We start from the raw sequence: 19,896 nt of genomic DNA, 5'->3' as shown, positions 1-19,896 counted from the left end.
TCTTCATAAACTTTTATCTTCTCGTATATCTAATATCTAACAAACTAAAAGTTAAAATATACAAAACAGTAATTTTGCCTGTAGTATTATATGGATTCGAAACTTGGTCTCTTGCATTGAAAGAGGAACATAAATTAAAAGTATTTGAAAATAAAATCCTTAGAAAAATATTTGAACCTAAAAGGGATGAGGAGACAGGTGAGCGGAGAAGGTTACATAATTTAGAACTACATAATTTGTATTTATCTCCAGATATTATTAGAAGGATTAAATCAAGAAGACTTAGGTGGGCAGGCCATGTGGCACGAATGAGAGAGGAATGAAGAGCTTACAAGATTCTTGTTTTGGAAACCTGATGGTAAGAGACCAGTAGGAAGGCCAAGACGAAGACGTTGAGGTGGACCGAAGGAACTCGATAAGGATGGAAAAGATTGGATTGATCTTGCCCAGGAGAAGGACAGATGGAAGGCTTGTGTTGATGCAGCCATAAACCTTGAGAAGGCTAGAAAGTTAGTTAGCACTAAGAGAAAGAATAGGAAGAAGCAAAACACAAGTGAGAGAAATAAAGAAGCAAGCCGCGCGCACACAGGGAGGTGGTAAGAATTCCCAGATAGCACGTAAGTTAACTGCAAGTTAAATCGATTCTCACAGCTGAGATCTTGTTCTTTTTACTTTTTTCATAATTCGTAAATGGGTAAAAAACTTGTTTTTCTTTTTAGTCACGATTCAAATGAAACACATTTATCTCATTGCTGTTCGCATTCACCACAACGCACAACTTCATTCCTCCGTTTCCTGGCTGCTTTCGACATAGGCAAGCTTCATGGGCAATTTTATCTCGTGCAAACTCTTATCATTTCGAGCTTTCCTTTAGGAACATGCTTACTGCCACTGCCACAAAAAATCATGTAGATTGGTTTAATTATTTTAACTGAATTTCTTTATTAAACAAAACCGCATGTTAATTGCAAATTTAATGGGAAATGCCGTAATTTTGACTCCTCTTCGATCATCGCTAGTGTAGTACTTGATTGCTTTCGAGGTCATCTAGTGGGCAACATCGAAAGCACGAAAGTAACGGGTGATTGTGTTGCGGTAAAACAAGAAAAGTCCGAGTTGAGTTGCCATCGTCAAGTGCGGCACGATATACCGAAGGAGGGACATTATTATTCAGATTAGTACTACAATGGCAACTCTCTGTACTAGTTAACTATTGTAAGTTTTATGTTGATCGAAAAGTGTGATTATTAGCATAAATTGTATGTGTCCATAGTGGATAACTTGATCGTCGCGTTCTACGTAATGATGAATACGATAAACAAGGAATTAAACACATGTTATCTATCACTCGATCTGTGTTGAATAGGAGCAATAAGTGAAAATTTAGCAAAACAATAATTATTTAAGTAGAATTGGCTTTTGATGGTATTCACCGTGTAGACAAATGCCGCAATCAGTAACGAAAAAAAATGCCTTATTTTACTTATCAATGTCTGGAAGATCAACATGGCAGCCGCCAGCCAACAACACTACAGGTGTTCTTTAAAGTTTTTTTTAAATGAATAATTTTATTGGATTGATTTTTCTTTAACGAAATCGCCAGTTTTACTTCGTGTTAGGTTAATACTTTGTGCATTCCCGTGTGTCAACTAGTACGTGTAGTCTCTCGAATTCATTACCGGCAATATCGAAGCAACGTGAGTATGCCGTAGGTAAGCACGGAGCCGCAAGTTATAAAGTTAATTTAGCGCCTTGGTAAAATGATACAAGTAATGAAATATTGTGTTGGTGTATTACTACAAGTAAATGTGCCCAGTTATGTGGTCTAATCCGTGTCCGTGACCTTGATCATTGCAGTAGAGTATAATGTTCTACAACGGCGATGCAGCTCTACAGATTAATCACAATATTATTTTTTTGTTTTGCACTGTACCTTATTTTAGAACATTTAATTCATAAAAATAAGGGCAAAGTTCGCAATTTTTGTGCCACTGATTTTGGTGTATGGGAAAATAGATTTATAGGCAAAGGCATGAGTTAATTATGTTGATTCAACGCAGGGCATTTAAATTTTACCATATTCCAGGAATATCAGTTTCCTTTGTTTTTTTGTACGGTAATATGCGAACTTTGAAATTTACCATAACTTTCATAAAACAGGAAAACGATACTAAAATTTTGCAGAGTTTAGAAACTATAACTTTTCATGAATTGATAAAATGTTATTATTTGTAGCATGTTTTAATCAGGCAATTGAATTAGTAATACATTGTAAAACTTTTATTTTTTAGTTATCCCTACATTTTAACTTTATAATTATTGCAAGGTAAGAATAAAATAATAATAATAATAGAAAATAATGAGATGCGTCAGAAGAATTGTGTAATGTAATTCATAATAATTTCAGTCCTCAAACTGAATGATGTAACTGAATATCAACATCCAAGGTATGTAGTGAAATGTTATTAAATATCTCCAACCTATCCTCCAAGGTTTCATCAAACATCCTATCATCTATTAATTTCCAAATCGAGAACTATAGGCCATATCAGATTTGGAAACTTTAAATATATCCTCCTAAACAACCAACTATTTACAAATGCTTTACATTTTATATGTAATATGCATTATGTGTATTAAACAAATACCATGCACAAAGTTGATTGATTTCTGAACGCTCTAGAGTTTGTTAAATAGTTATATACTTATCAGCACTTCTTTCTTTGAACAATAATTACCTATTTAGATTTTATGATTTCATAGAGAAACAAATTGTTTTGATATTCAAATCTTAACATTTTCATAATTAATATGGTATCATTGCAAATTTTTTTATTTTATTTCTCTTTAGTGTATTCAAGCTTTCCATCTGTACTCGTATATTATCATATTATATTATATATACTTATATTTTCTTATGTAGCTCATGACAAGGGTTAGGTGGCAAAGCAGCCTACGGCTGAACCTCACCCACTAAATAAAGGAATTATTATTATTATTATTATTGTGCATATTGTTGCGACATGAAGATTATAATTAATAATTACAAAAGTATAATTTCATGTTACAAATTTTGTGTGTCATTCAAAAGTTTTATTAGCATGTGCCTACATAAATTGTGTATTGGTATTAATTAGTTTTGGTAATTTTTTTTACCATAAATGTTCATGTCATAATTTTTCTACTTATTCCTTGTTTACATAGTGCCACTAATGTTGATGTGCATTCATTATACTTACAGGTAACAGCTTGGTATTGCTGTTAACAGAAAAATTATGCAGACACTATACCTATACAGGATACTCCAGCTTGTGTAGAAGCTTAGAGGAGACAAACTTGGTTCTGTGAAGCAGTACATTGTTTGAGTAGGTATTGAATGGGTACTTGTTTACTATCCTTCGGACACATTTATTTATTTTTACAGAAGAAACTACTTACCGTAATAAGTTCCTGTAGCATTGTCGAACATCGGGAAGGTGTTTTATGTGATGTGGGAATGTTTCATAGCTGAAATTCATGTTGTTCGTTGACAATTAATTGTCCGACGGAGAATAGCTAGCCCCACGAACCATTCGCGCATGGATAGGTTAGTTCTGTTAGGTTAGGAAACATAGTTAAAATTTGGTGTCGTGTTAGTATCAGGATCTAGAAATTGGAAATAATTGTGAACCATTGGCACTTGCCCCACCGAACCATTGGCACGTGGTTAGGTTAGTTCTGTTAGGTTAGGAAACAGTTAAAATTTGGTGTCGTGTTAGTATCAGGATCTAGAAATTGGAAATAATTGCGAACCATTGGCACTAGCCCCACGAACCATTGGCGCGTGGTTACTTTAGTTCGTCTCAGGCAAGCGAAAAGGCCTATCAGAAAGACGTACTGGTAATGTGAAAAATTGCAATTAATTTCATCAAAACAACATTGATACACCTTCAGGAATGTTCCGCGAAGCAGATACGTAAGTACGAATGTCAAAAATTGATGAAACTAAAAAATTAGAGGTGTCCGAAGGATAGTAAATTTTTACCGTATACTTAGCAGCCCCCTCCCACCCAGTTGCAAATTTTTATACCTGAAAGGGAAATGCAAAATACTTCTCAGAGTTGTTCGGGATCTACTTATCTTTCCCCTTCATTTTTTTTTTTTACCATTTTCAGTATTGCATACTTGAATGGGGCTATGTACCTCCTTGAGAATTAGCTCAAATTCTTTTTTTATTGTTAGATTTCAATATTTTATGCAATATAAAATGTGTTTCAGGGTGCATAAAGCACAAATAACGAAGATATTTTATCCCAAGGTATGGTCTGTGTAAGTAATAATCATCCTAATCTTGGAGTACTTTTGCTGCTTTTTATTAGTTAAAAACTGTTGTATGCACACTCAAATAACGAAAAGACACGTTCAGATGATAATTCCATACTTAGTACTCCTAACCTAACAACGTAAAATTAAAACACGGATATATCTAACACTCCTAACAATGGTTTAACCTCTATTTTGGTTTTGTAAGTTTTCAGTCCTTAGTCTTAGATTTACGTTAGTTTATAATACATTATCTAATATTTTGCATTCATGAAGCAGTAGGCAACGTCCCATCTGCTGTTGTTTTGGATTGTCATGTTGGGTGTGGAGCCTTTGGGCTAGGCTGCATCAGGCTAAGGTAACAAGGATACGCTACTTCACAATAACACATCTCCACCAGCTAAAAACAAGGGAAAGCATTCATAAAGAATATAATCTTCACAAACCATGCAAAATTTGCTGCTATTTATCTGGGGTACAGAAAGTCACAGGTACCACTTGTATAGGGTTTTCCAATAAGAACGATGTGATTTTACAATGAAATAAAATAAGAACTATTTCAGATACAACCAAACTTTTTATATTATTTTGAAGCATAGTCTGTTACATTATGTTTTGAATAATACATCATTTAAATGTCCACATTGACTTTGTGCACACAAGTGAATTCAATGAACTCAATTTTCGATGACTTTGTGCAATAACTCGGGCCTAATGTCACGAATGCAGCTTTCGATGTTCAATCTTAATGCATCAAGGGTTCGTGGTCTGTTTGCATAGACTTCAAATAACCCCACAAAAAGCAATCTAAATGAGTTAAATCACAAATTCTTGGAGGCCAACTAACAGTTGCATTTCTTGAAATTATCCTTTCAACAAACCGTTCTTGCAATATGCCGATAGTGGCATTAGCAGTGTGACATGTGGCACCATCTTGTTGGAACCACATGTCCTTCAAGTGAATTTAATCTAAATTTGGCCACAAAAAATCTGTTAACATCAATCGGTACTGCTCACCAGTCACTGTAAATGCATCTCCTACCTCATTTTGGAAAAAAAAATGGTCCGATGATGCCACCATGCCATAAACCACACCATACAGTGGCCTTTTGCGGATGCAAGGGCTTCTCGTGAATCTCTTGTGGATTGTTTTCACACCAAAAACGACAATTTTGTTTGTCAAAATATCCACTTAACCAGAAATGAGCTTCATCTGAGAAGATATTTTTTTGCCCAAAATTATGATCCATTTCAAGTTCAATAGAACATCTATTTTCATAATTTTTTTTGGATAATAACTAAACGTTCTTGAAGCGTGTATTTAGCCATGATGAATTGTCAGAATATACTGAACACAAATGGCAACTAGTGACAGTTATAACATTTGAAGCATAGTTGCCAGTTCATTTCAAAATCATATCATTCTTATTGGAATATTGAACATATTTTAGTTGTGCCACATTTATTATGGATAGTAAATGCCAGACTGAATACATAATTTAACATCTTAAAAGTGCCAGGATAAACGTACCAATAATAATAATATAATTTTAATAATAATAATGTTAATAACAATGTTATAACATTATTATTATTATTGATTTGCGTTATTTAGCTTCGCTTATTGCGCCAATTTTTGCTAATTTGTGAAGATGGGGATGAGTGATAATATTATGAAATTGATGGACACTCACAAGCCAGGATTCAAATCCGGGACCAACATTATTATAATTAGTAGTAGTAGTAGTATTAAAGATGTTATTCTTATTACCCTCGTAAATTATGCGGAAGGGGGTAGAAGTTGGCGCTAAAGGATTTGTGTTCGAACAAACGATTTGAATTATTTTTTCAATATGTTCAATTTCACATTAATAATGGAAAATTTGCTCACAATCAATTTTTGAAAGACAGAAAATGCTTGATAAATGCATTCCAAATATAATTATCTTTTACATTAACATAACTTTCATGCACGATATCTTTCACATTGTGCAACATGGACTCTAAATTGTGTACATATTCAAAGTTTCCTTAATACATGTATATACAACATATATTATTTAAATACATTACACGACCAATTAATCCATCTCATAATAAACCAACAGTAAAAATTATATAATTGTCTCTGAAATGTGCACGCTCCCTTTCCTGTAAACAATTGTTCCTGCATTTAAAACAAAATCAAGACAAGTCTTATTTCTCTGTCTGGTAATTTACAATGCATTACAGAGAACAAAGGCAGACTGCAAGCAAGAAAATTTTTTGATCTAATTTTCTTGCAGGAAGAAACCAATATTGATTTAATAGGGTGTAAAATAATTTCACGGGACGCCAATGCATTCTTCTTTTACAACTTTTGTGCTTCCTCGATGGTGTAGTGGTAACATCGTTGCCTTGTGATAGTGGGGTTCTGGATTCGATACCTGGTGGAGGCACATGGCACAGTTGTTCGGATTTCACTTTAAACTGTAGGTCCAGTCCCGATTAGCCTTTCTGTGCGTAAAGTGGACTTAAAACCACAAATAAATAAATCAATCAAGGTGGCATATTTTTCTCCATAGTAGTGATGCCCCCTCAAAATCTCAGTCTGAAATTATCATGTTTCTTCAACTAATTTATAATAATTAACAAATTACTGTGACTGGAATGAAATTATATGTGAAATATATAATTTTTAGGTGGATATTCATATTTCAGGGTGTGGCTGTGGCCCCCTTTGCTCCCCCACCTTCCGGACGTCCATGGAAGTTAGTTAGTTTTGTGTTGCTTATTTGATATAGCAAGCCTCAAGCCAGTGGTGCCTCAATTTGAGGCATAATTTCCCTTTGCAAGGTACAAAATTTCCCCCTTTTGTCCAATTTTCCCTTCATACTATAAGGAAATAATAATAATGCCTCCTCGATGGCATCGCCTTGTAATCAAGGAGTCCCGGGTTCAATACCCAGTCTGGGCACATAGTGGTTTGGATTCCATTTGAAACTGTTGGTCCAGTCCTTATTAACCTTACTGTGCATAAAGCTGACTTAAAACACCAATTCAATCAATTAATGATGATGATAATTAGCAACAGTATAATATTTGTTACACCATGTTTGTATACATAAAACATGTAGAACAAATTATTCACACACACATACTTATAGTCAGCCTATTCACTACTGGGCCAGATGCCACAGCTTCGAACCTTAGTTAGACACAACTGCATGTACACTTCTGGGTTGTAGTAATCCTGTTGAAAGTAAATGAAATTGTTCCAAGACAGAAGTGTACAATTGCATTTGTTCCATCATACATTTCATAAGTTGATTAATTATCCTGTTCAACCAAAGATGTGGTGGATATGTGACTTACAATAAACGTGATGGAAATTTTCTGAAATATTTGACCTGGTTTACCACAATAATTCTTATGTACTGTATATGTATTTTATATATATTAATTAGATGTAACACACATGCAAATAGAACAAGAACATAAGTTGGACAACTTCAAATTTTCCAGCAATTGAAAGAAAAGTTGGTTTACTGGCGGTACTGGAAGAATACACATGTGGTATAAATATACATTAGACTTACTTGTCCTCTGCCATGGCATGCTACGACACCCGGCATGGGTGTTCTGTGAGAGTGTCACTTCATTAGTCTTAACATACAGGGTGATCGAAAAGTCCCCGAACCCAAACTTCAAATTTTTTTTTCGCCGGTCGTTATGATAATGTCAAAATTTCTGTGGAAGCTGGTTTGCGAGGGTCTTGGCTGTACACGACACAAGAGATGGCACTGGGGAATGGCGCTAGCAGTCGTGGCAAGGAAATGAACTACGAGCAGTGCTGGTAACAAAATAATCACGCCAGTTGCAAGGATGAGTTTGTCGGTGGAGTAGCGTGTGTTTTTGTTAGAGGAGTATTTGAAAACGACATCATACAGTGCTGCGAACGAGAAATTTGAGAGGCGTTTTGGGCGTTCTGTGAGTAAATCAACTCTTCATGCATTAATCAAGAGATTTCGTGAACATGGTAGTGTGCACGATTAGCCGCGTAGTGGGCACCCTTTAGTTGTGACGAATGATGTTTTGTAAGACGACGTCGCACGATTACAACAATCACCGCAGAAAGGACTGCGGCAGTTATCACAACAGGTGGGCGTATCATATGGCTCAGTACACAAGGCAACAAAACAGTTAAAATTAAGGCCATACCACGTGAAAGTGGTTCAGGAACTGCGACCAGGTGACAATGGTGATCGAATTAAGTACTGTCGTGGTTTCAACAATTCACTCGCAACAATATTGCTATCCTTGATAAGGTATACTTCACGGACGAGGCCTGGTTCCATTTGTCAGGTCATGTTAATGCACAGAACAGTCGCTTGTGGTCCACAGAAAATCCACAAATGTTACACGAGGTCCCCCTCCACTCGCAGAAAATTGGTATCTGGTGTGCCGTGTCCAGATCACGAATTATTGGACAGATTTTTTTCAAAAACCGAGTGAACTCTATTGTGTACAAGGACATTATACAGCAGTTTATCATTCTTTTGGATGCCGATGAACAAGATGTGTGGTTACAACAAGACGGGGCAACATGCCATACGTCCAATGCCACCATGGCATTTCTGTGTGAATTTTTTGATGACCGCCTGATTTCATCAGGGCTTTGGCCGGCAAGATGACCTGATTTAACCTCACCCGATTTTTTTTTGTGGGGTTATTTGAAGGGGAAAGTGTACAAAAATAATCCCCACGATTTAGATACCCTGAAAACCAACATTGCCCAGTGCATTACTGCAATTAATGTGCCTATTCTGCATCGCGTAGCATGAAACATGTGCCGTCGCATACGTTTATGCATGCTGCAGCATGGGGGACACTTTCAGCATCTCTTGTGATGTCCCTACATCCACCCAGATATCCAATGAGAAAGATCTACACGATCACGCAGGTAAGGTCCACTTGTTCCTTGCTTTCACAGTTTAGGTTAACTATTGGTTTGGTTTACCTGATTATTTTGTTACCAGCACTGCTCGTAGTTCATTTCCTCGCCACGACTGCTAGCACCACTCCCCAGCACCATCTCTTGTGTCGTGTACAGCCAAGACCCTCGCAAACCAGCTTCCACAGAAATTTTGACATTTTTTTTTTTTTTGAAGTTTGGGTTCGGGGACTTTTCGATCACCCTAACAGGGTATCTACCAAGATAACAAATCCTAAATTCTTGCTCTTTCATGACTTTTTCTTGACCTTTATTCGCCTTTTTCTTAACATTTATTTAATCGCCCCCCCTATTTAGGTATACAGTAAAACCTCGATAAGACTGACTTCACTTAATCCGGACAGGCAAGGGGGGGGGGGGAAGCAGAATGCAAGGTTTTAAATGGGGCTAGAAGAACTGCATTGTTGTATTGGTTTACATTTTACTGTACTGTATAGTGTATTTAGACCTATGCCCTTTAAATACACCATAATAAACGTGTTTTGTTGCTATAAACTGAGTTTTAATGCACTTTCTACTGTTCTTTAGGTTATTTCAGTTAATCCAGACTTTCGTTAAACCGGTCAACTTATCCCCCCCATTACTCCAGATTAACGAGGTTTTACTGTAGTTGCAAAATTAAGAAAATATATATTTTCATTCAATGAAAAACCTCTACCACAAGGTAAAAGTGAAGCTGTACTTTAACAAGAGATTTAGACTTGCTTTAATTATTAATGCATGTAAGAAGTAATGATTCAGTTGTCACCCTGGATGGGGAATGGCTACGTTACTTATTTAATATTTTTACAAAACTTCACGCATACAAGAATGTAATTCTTAAGAAACAAAGTGAACAAATCCTAACCACAACTCAGTACAATTTTAGATTTTCAAATATTCAATTTTTACAAATCCCAGTACAGGTATATAACAATGTAAATTCACTATACTGTAAAAAATTGCAAAACTTCTTGACCACCAGCATAATTTCTTGACTGGTAGACACCCTGTATAATCACGCATCTTCCTGATTAGCCAAAAGTGGCAGAAATACGAAGTAAAATATGTCAAATCAATTAAAGACTACGGAAATGAGAAGTAACAGCAAAATGATTTTGGATATGAAACTGGAGCGTCATTTCATAGTTAATGTATCAAACTGAAGTACCCAAGTAGTATATCAGAGGTTGAGCTTATACGCAGCAACTTTCCTTGTTTCCTGAAGATACGTAAGATAGACGTAATGGGAATTAGTGAAGTAAGAAAGAAAGGAAATGGCATACAAAGGCTTGAGGAGGGATATACCTTGAGATATTCAGGTGTTGGACAGGGCAGAAGAGCAAAAGAAGGGGTAGGAATTGTAACAAGTCAGGAATATGAAACAAAGGTCAGTGGCTGGGAACCAGTTAACTCAAGAATAATTGTAGTTAAATTTGATATGCAATATAAAATATCATATATCCAAGTATATGCACCAACAGAAGATGCCTCTGTGCTTGATAAGGAAGAATTTTATGTACAACTCCAGAGGACATTAGATAAAGAAGTAATGGAGGGACGGTATGTAATGATAGTGGGAGACTTAAATGCAAGAACAGGTAAAGATAAGAAGGTAGCCCATGGTAGTATGGGAAGCTACGGGGGAGAAAAGACATTGAATGAGAATGGCAAGAGATTACTGGAGTTTTGTGTAGAAAATCAGTTGCTTCTTGGAAAATCCTTCTTCCCACATAAGGAGGCACATAAAATAACCTTCCAGGCTGAAGGAAGAAATGCTAAAAGCATAATAGACTACATAATATATACCAGTAGTATTAGGAGAAACATAATGGATGTTAAAGTTATAAGAGGTGCTGAACTGGGTACAGATCATAGATTACTAATAGTGGACACACGCTTCACAAGACCACCAAAGCCCAGAATGAAAAGATACCAAACAATTAAGATAAATGAGTTACAGAAAAAAGAGAAGAAGGAAGAGTATAAAGAACAGGTAACAGCCAGACTGACAGAAGGACCAGATGTAGAACAACTAGAGATAGAAGAAATATGGAAGAGAATTAAAAAGGTACTCATAAAATCTGCAGAAGAAGTATGCGGAAAGAAAATAGTAGATACAAGAAAAAAGAAAACGTCTTGGTGGAATGAAGAAGTGAAACAAAAAGTGAAAAACAAAAAGGAAGCATGGAAAAAATATATTATGTCTCAGACAGAAGAACATAGAAGGAAATACACTGAAAAAAGAAATGAAGTCAAGGAAATAGTGAAGGAAGCTAAAATAACATCCTGGGAAAAATTTGGAAATATGGTTGAAGAAAAAGCTAGAGAAAAGAATACAAGGCAATTTTGGAAAGTTGTAAAGAACTTGAGAGGAAAATATGGAAAAACAATAAGAACCATTAAAGATGGAGATAAATTGATCACAGAAAAAAAGGATGTGTTGGATGTATGGCGGAAACACTATGGTGAAAAATTCCAGAAAGAAAATAATAACCCAGAGGAGGTAGGGGTGATATATGGACCATACATGGAGGTACAAGACTCAGATATAGAAGGGGAAATAAAGGAAGATGAAATACAAATAGCAATAGAACTGATGAAGACAGGAAAAGCAGCAGGATCAGATGGAATAAATCCAGAATTAATAAAATATGGAGGTATGGAAGTAGTTAAGAATTTAACCAAGATGTTTCAAAGAATATGGAAGGAAAACAAAATACCAAATGAATGGAGGAAAAATATCATTATCCCACTACATAAGAAGGGCAGTAGCTATGACTGTAATAACTACAGAGCAATATGCCTCTCATCAGTCGCTTATAAATTATACACAAGGATACTAGAAAGACGTCTCAGAAAAGTGGTGGAGGAAGATATGGAGGAGGAGCAGGCAGCATTCCACCCTAAAAGGCAAACACAAGATCATATACCGTGCATCCATTTCGATCTGCAGCCGAGAGATCGGTAGAAGCGTGGCAGGCGGCACTGACGGAGATGCCGACATTTGCGGCCTGAAATGCCCGCTTATTTTTATTAACATATGCAGACATTTATATAAATATTGCAAAACGAGCACTAACCTGTGTTATAAGAGTATGGTTTTAATTTTAGTAGCTTAGTGACTGTATGTGCCGATGATTTTGACACGCCCACCTCTTGTGAAACACGGCGTAGAGGTTTGTTTGGAGAACGTTCTAACGCTGCACCAATATCATCGAGTTTTGCTTCGGTTAGAATCCGTCATTTTTGCTTAGGTGTTTTAAAATTTAACGATACAGTTTCTCGTAATTTAAGGACAAGATATCTAACCGTATCTCTGTGTGGAGTTGAAACGCATGGGAATTTCTGTACAAATTACCTACACACGTCTCTACACGAGTTTGTTTTCACGTAGGTACGTGTCATACATAAAAAAATCTTTGTTCTAACGTGAATCTTGCGGCTGGCATTCCAATCGTCTCACTGACACGTCACACATACACACTACAATAACACAAACAAGTAACTGCAAGTAACCAAGAATAACACTCTTGCGCACAGTACGAAATTAACACGCTCTTGGTTTACATTGCTCGCCACTATATTTACAACTCTGTCTTCATCTAGTCGCGAAGGAACAAAAAACTCGAGCTCGGATATTTCGGATTGCGAGGAAGCTCACGAAAACCATTCACTTTTATCGGTTTCGTCTGCAGTGTAATCCTGATACAGTGTTGCACATTCGAAACCTCCAAACGATTCCCATCGCCACAAAACTCTTTCAAGGATATAAACTTAAGCAGGACGTTACTGATCAAAACCATGATTAAAATGCTTTTTTATCTGTGGCTCTTAACATCGTTTCTATAGCGTATTTATTTGTGTATATAAGAGCAGAACTTGGATGAATTACAGAAGAACTTTTGCGTGTTATAACACAGGTTAGTGATCGTTTTGCAATATTTATGTAAATGTCTGCATATGTCTATAAAAATAAGCGGGCATTACAGGCCGCAAATTTCGGCATCTCCGTCAGTGCAGCCCGCCACGCTTCTCCCGATCTCTCGGCTGCAGATCGAAATGGACGCACGGTATATACTATAAGAACGATTATGGAAAAAAGAATTGCCAAGAACAAGGACACATATCTAGCTTTTATAGACCTAAAAGCTGCTTTTGATTCAGTACCTAGGCAATATGTATGGGAAGCATTGGAGGCAAAGAAAGTACCAGTAAGATTATTGAATGCAATAAAAATTGTATATAATATTCCTGTAGGAACAATTAGAGTAGATGGCGAACACTCAGGTGAATTTGACATTGAGAAAGGCATAAAACAAGGAGACAGCCTCAGTCCAATCCTATTTAACGTCTTTTTAGACGAAATTGCTAAAATATGCAAACGACGAACACACAGAACGAAGATAGGTATGTGGAGATTAAGGCCAGTATATATCCAAGCACTATTATATGCCGATGATATCATACTGATATCAGATACACCTGAGAGACTTCAGCAAGCAGTGGAAGAATGGTATGAAGAACTTAAAAGGAAAGGCATGAAGATTAATATAGAAAAGAGTAAGATCATGCGGGTGACTAAAGAGGACAAGGAAAATGAAGCCCTGAATATAATATGTGAAGGGAAACAACTAGAGAAAGTAGAAACATACGAATACTTAGGAACTATCATAAGTAGCAGTGGGAAAATTGATCAAGAGATAATGAATAGGACAAAGAAGGCAGCATCAGCATATTATCAAATGAGTAATACTTCAGTGGGAAAAAGAGAGATCAGTATAAAAACAAAAATGCAACTCTACAACTCAATTGTAGTTCCCATCATGGGCTATGGCACAGAAAGCTTAGCACTCCAAGATAAACATCTAAGTAAATTTCAAGCAATAGAGATGAAATATCTTAGAAGAACAGTGGGGAAAACTCGAAGAGACAGAATAAGAAATGAAAGAATAAGAGAAGAGGTAAAACAAAAGAAGACAATGACTGAAGTAGTAGAGGAATGCCAGCTGAAGTGGTATGGACATGTAAATAGAATGAATGAAGATAGGAAAGCCAAGCAAGTGATGGAGATGAGGGTTGAGGGTAGAGTAGGAAGAGGCAGGCCAAGAAATACATGGGAAGATAGAATAGAAAAGATAGGATTAAAATATGGAAAAACTAAGAACGAAATGAGAAGAATGAGTCGAGACCGGACGGTAGACACCCTGTATAATCACGCATCTTCCTGATTAGCCAAAAGTGGCAGAAATACGAAGTTAAAAATGTCAAATCAATTAAAGACTACTGAAATGAGTGGAAATGAGAAGTAACAGCAAAATGATTTTGGATATGAAACTGGAGCGTCATTTCATAGTTAATGTATCAAACTGAAGTACCCAAGTAGTATATCAGAGCTTGAGCTTATACGCAGCAACTTTCCTTTTTTCCACTGATGTACTTCTATATAATAATACATATTCTAATAATATGTAACTGGCACCCATAAATATCGCAGGAACCCAGCATGCAGTCCGCATTATTTTCTTAAATATGGTGCCAGGAAATGTCTAACAACATTGTAGGGTTTTTATACTTAAGTTATGGTAGTCACTTTGATGTACGTTAGTCACAGGTTTTATTCGTGCTTCAGAGCAATATTTCCAGTTTTTATTGCTTTTATTTAGGCTCCAAGTTGGTTTAAGAGTTTTGCTCATTTATTGTTTCTTGATTCTGAAAATCTAAAAAAATATGCTTTTTCTATGACTACCATAACATCAATAGAAGGCACAATCTAACAGCTAACAGCACAAGAGTTCTTCCATTAATGCATTTGCAAATTCCATGCCTATTTGACCGGTAGTATATTTTCATTGTTTTCCTTTTTCATCCTCATAATTTTTTTCCATGCAAAGTACAGTAAAAATCGGAAACTTCCTTGCCTTTGCAGTTAGTTTATTTCAGTTGCATTACGCATAATTGTCACTATTGTAATATTGTTGAGTTGGTGTTTTAAGTCCACTTTATGCACAGTAAGGCTAATCGGGACTGGCTTTACAGTTTGAAGTGGGATCCGACTTGTGCCACCACTGCGCCATCAGGGAGGCCTCAATATTGTAATAAAAACACTGTTGCCACATTCATAAGTTGCACAATTTAAGCTTTAAAATTATGTATAATATAAGAGTTGCATAAACATGAAAAATTAATACAAGGTGTAACAAAATCATGGAATGAACCTGCAACTAATATTGAGTTTGAAGTCTTCAAGTGTCTGTGAAATTTTGGTGTGTTTCATAAGATTCCCCATTTTGCTTAAAATATGGTTCCAATTTCCATGCAGAAATTTCCCACATCAAACTCGCTGGTATCAAGAGGCTGAAACCTTCACCTGCTTACTTTCAGGAGCATGCGCTTATGCCCTGGTGCATATTTAAAACCAGGAAGGATATATACGGTTCCCCATTTTCTTTTGCCCTTTATTGAAACCCATTTGGATGTAATAAAGTCCTTCAAATCTTATAATTTTTCCCACCCCTATGCAGGTTACGATATTTGTTATTTTTTTATGTTGATTTTATTGCAAAAGAATGCAAAAAAATCACAGATTTCTGTATTTCTTGTTAAAGAATGCTACATTATGCACTTTCATATTGCTGTATGTAGTGGTGTCCTGCTCACTCTTTTACTTGTCCCAGGTTCAAATCTCAGTATAGGTATTTGTGTTCCGGGATCAAATCCTATTCTGGGCATAGGTGTTCTTTGTGAATGTGTCTTTATCATATCATCACTCATCCTCATCATCACAATTAGCCAAAAGTGGCAGAAAAGTGTTGTTAAATAACAAAAATCAACATCAAGACTTGACTTGGGTTTGGATTAATAGCATTTTGTAGGTTTGGTGAGTATTACTCACAATTCCAGAATATAAAAAGGCATTAAAATTTAACGTTTGGGTTTGGATTCTTCAAAAGTTCCGCATAAATCCAAGTCATGCAAGAAACTGCGTGGACAAAGGGTTTTACGTTCTGCAGTAACACACTACTATATGTTAATATATTTCACCATCCTTGCTACTTCCATAAATGCATGTTATAATGATTGAAAACTTTGAGGAAGTGATTTCTAAACACTACTATTTATGTGGTGATTGTCTTGTCAGACTCATACATTTAAGGGCATATTGGGGAACTCATTTCCTATGTTGAAATACTTTGTCAATTTTTAGTGCCTTATTCATAGAACAGAGAAATTAACATACAGTGTGTATGAAGATATCACTGAATTTAAACACTGTAATAGATTTTTGGAAGCATGTGTTGTATACTATTTGTAGTGTGATGCAAGGAAAATAAAATTTACACCTGTAAAATCATTATAGAGTACACTAAAAGGTTACCTAAAAATACTTGGAAAAGTCAGGGACCATGTATAAAGTTGTCTAAAAACACCTGGAAAAGTCAGGCACCATGTAAAAAGTTATCTAAAAACACCTGGAAAAGTCCAGGTACCATGTAAAAAGTTATCTAAAAACACCTGGAAAAGTCAGGGACCATGTACTCATATTTTATGTTGTTTGTTTTTAGTTAGTTAAGAAAAGATGGTGGTGTCTTACCATTCCATAATGCTGGAGAAACAAGAAGTGATTACATACAGTATATGATTGTAAAATCTTCAGCACTTTTTGTAAGAACTTGTACTTGTGTCATTTCAGATAATCAACTCCACAATGCCTCCAGCAGACTTGAACTGTGCGGTGTGCTCCACCAGCTTGGAAACTATTGGAGTTCTGCACTATCACCAGATGTGTCAACACACAACAGAGGAACTATCACTTGCAATAATCACAGTGAAAGGCCTTTCTTTAGACATAGATGATGATTCTGATTGTGAGAGTATGTTGCTTCGGAATGGCTTGGCCAAATATCCACAGTTTTTGATTGGTAGTGATAAGGGAGGTGTAATAAGAGGTGAAGACGAGGATGAGGAGAACAGTTGTGAACTACAGGGTTCCATTAAGACGCTGGATGGGAAAACAGTGGATACGCCATGTATACAGATCAATAAATCTAACAGAAAGAAAAATGATGGTGCCGATATTGAGGGAAAGCAGTGTGATGCAGAAGAAGAAAGTGTGGAGGAAACGCAAGTGGAGAAATGGAAGAACTCGCTGAAGAAATGTGAAAGGAAAGTAAAAGATTCGGCATCTAAAAAACAAAAGTTGTTGAAGAGGAAAGTTCACCCGCAGCCTGGCAAAAGTAAAGTGGCGGCAAGCAAAAAGGGTCGGATACAAAACTTAATGATGACATGTTCAAGTGAAGAGTTTGAAGCTTCAGCAAAGGAGGATAACTGTGATAATGAGGTTAGAAGTAGAAAAGCTGGTCACGGTACACAGAAGGATTTAGAGGAAGTTTCCAGTACGAGTACAGCATCGGAACTACCTGGCAATGGACTGGAAATAGTGCTAAAGGATGGAATCCAGTGTTATGAACTGACTAGCGAAGAGGCTGCACTGATTAAGGAGGGCACACAGGTGCAGCTGGAGATAATAAATGTGCCCTCGCTGGAGGGAATCGGTGATATTGAAAGCAACAGTGTTGCACCTTCTAAGAAAACTCCTTCAACGATTAAGAAAGTAGACAATGATGAATCTCCAGATTCGGTTGTAACATCTACATCTGTTGATAATATACTTTCACCTTTAGCCAGTGTGAACCCTGCAAGTCATATTGAAGCTATTATTACCGCGTTGCCCAATGTTCTGAACAATACAGAAGACAAGAAAGGAAAGTGGAAGAAAAGTAATTTTGTCTTACCATCTCCTGTAACTCAACACCATAAGGATAACATTATGTATGATTATGGAAGTGTGCAAGTGAAAGAAGAGCTTGACTCTGACATAGAGGACACCATAGAAATCGAAGAGTGCAGCTTTGAGGACTACTTCATTCCAAGAATCGAATTGTTGAATGGTGACAATAAAGATGCTTGTTGTGAAACAAGCCCACTGGTATCATCAGAGAAAGAGGTGCAGGCAGATCCAAGCATTGATCGAATGGACTCTAGCATGCAGACTGATGTAAATATGAACAATAAAGGTAAATCTCCGATGAAGTTGAGAGCAAAACGGCCAAATTTATTTGCTTACCACATAGCAAGCCAGGGTTTAGATATCAAGGAGGGCAGGAAACCTTCTAAGCGTAAACGTAAAATGAAAGGTAAAAAACGCAGACCGTTTCTGAAGCAGGGGGGCATATCTACAGCTTCAAGTAGCATATTTAGTTTAGCTTCGTCACCTTTGGCCTCTGAATTGTCAAAGATGGAAAAAGACTTGTTGGGGATTATATCACCTAAAGGTAGCTTGAAAGATCTCTCTTTTCTTCACAATAAGAATTATCTTCAGCATAGTCTATTTGGGTTACATGGACTTGAGGTGAACGATAGGAAGTTCTTTTGCGATTCATGCGGTAAAGGGTACAAGAAGAAATCTCATCTGGAGCGACATTTGAGAGCCCACACTGGTGAACGCCCGTATCCTTGTCATATGTGTGATAAAAGTTTCGCCGTTCGATCGGTGCTGAAACAACATATTCGCATCCACACCGGTGAAAAGCCTTACTCCTGCAGCATATGTTTTCAGAGATTCCCGCAAAAGAGTGGCCTTATGACTCACATGATGCTTCATACGGGTAAACCTTTCAAGTGCGACCAGTGCGACAAAGCATTCGTGTCTAATCATAAACTTATAAATCATCTGAAGAACCACGAAGGAAGCAGGCCGTATGTTTGTAAAATTTGCAATATTGGTTTCTTCACGGAGGGTGCACTCGAAGATCATGTGAAGATCCACAGCAAGGAAAGGAAATTTGTGTGTCAGATGTGCCAAGCCACTTTTATACATGAAGTGTACTTGAAGGTCCATTTAGACCAGCACCTAGAAAAGCTTTGGCTTTGGGAGCAAACAGTCCGTGAGCAAGGACAGTTAGAAGGGGTTGACTCTGATTTTACAAAAAGTGATGTTTGATCGTTACACTACATGTTTTGTTTTCTTATACACTACAAAACTTCTATAAATAACTATTATCAGAGCCTATTTTGTTTCATAGTCTGGCATTGACTGTCTTTATTAGTGATCATTGTGTGTAGATAAAATGCCCCTTTATATATTTTTCATTGTTAATGGAGAGTACTCTTTTGTTGTATAGAATATAATGATATGATGATCATAGTTCTTGTTTTTGTCTCACATGAGGATGAACTATATGATTTGTTTTCTGTACATGTTTATCAGTATTATTTCCAATGCAGAGCAGAGAAAAGTCTAATTTTGTACAAGTTTGTATAGCATAATTTGATCACACAGAATAAAATATTTGTTACAATTGTAGTTTTCAAAAGTAGTTTTTAAGGTGGTGATTCTGAGATAGGATGAAACCCTGGTGGAGTTGGAAATATTCTAGATAGAAGAAACTATATCTGGGGTGTTCAGGGGAAAAGCACTTTAGTCAAAAAATGAAATTTTGCAGCATGCAGTTATGTTAATTATTTTAATAGGAAACATTGCACGCATGATATATATGTTGAATCATCACTGTTAAGATTGCCATGCAGTATAAATTTATATGTTTAATGTTTTCTTTAAT

The 19,896-nt window shown here is 36.4% G+C and overlaps 2 protein-coding genes across 5 annotated transcripts; both read left to right on the top strand.

Moving 5' to 3' along the window:
- The first annotated feature begins 1,048 nt into the window (after positions 1-1,048).
- Positions 1,049-19,625, top strand: LOC145989921 (uncharacterized). 4 transcript variants are annotated; one of them, XM_083125430.1, is made up of 3 exons: positions 1,049-1,215; positions 3,242-3,365; positions 16,968-19,625. In XM_083125430.1, the coding sequence occupies exon 3, from the start codon at positions 16,983-16,985 to the stop codon at positions 19,275-19,277; it is 2,295 nt and encodes a 764-aa protein (XP_082981556.1). In that variant the 5' UTR covers positions 1,049-1,215; positions 3,242-3,365; positions 16,968-16,982; the 3' UTR covers positions 19,278-19,625. The 4 variants fall into 4 exon arrangements, with proteins under 4 accessions (XP_082981556.1, XP_082981559.1, XP_082981558.1 ...); XM_083125433.1 differs by lacking the exon at positions 1,049-1,215 and adding an exon at positions 1,358-1,535; XM_083125432.1 differs by lacking the exon at positions 1,049-1,215 and adding an exon at positions 1,553-1,697.
- LOC145990508 (protein CFDP2-like) lies at positions 10,521-13,549 on the top strand. Its single transcript, XM_083126204.1, has 2 exons — positions 10,521-11,369; positions 13,535-13,549. Exons 1-2 carry the CDS (start codon positions 10,521-10,523, stop codon positions 13,547-13,549), a joined length of 864 nt encoding a protein of 287 aa, XP_082982330.1.
- Positions 19,626-19,896: the final 271 nt, after the last annotated feature.

This window comes from Lepisma saccharinum, chromosome 7 (genome assembly GCF_977018435.1).
Source record: "Lepisma saccharinum chromosome 7, izLepSacc3.1, whole genome shotgun sequence".
NCBI classification, from domain to species: domain Eukaryota; kingdom Metazoa; phylum Arthropoda; class Insecta; order Zygentoma; family Lepismatidae; genus Lepisma; species Lepisma saccharinum.
The sequence above is the reverse complement of the archived record's forward strand: the minus strand, read 5'-3'. Positions and strand labels throughout refer to the sequence as shown.

Coding starts and splice junctions, on each gene's coding strand:
- LOC145990508 (XM_083126204.1), top strand. CDS start 10,521: ATGGGAATTAGTGAAGTAAGAAAGAAAGGAAATGGCATACAAAGGCTT.
- LOC145989921 (XM_083125430.1), top strand. CDS start 16,983: ATGCCTCCAGCAGACTTGAACTGTGCGGTGTGCTCCACCAGCTTGGAA.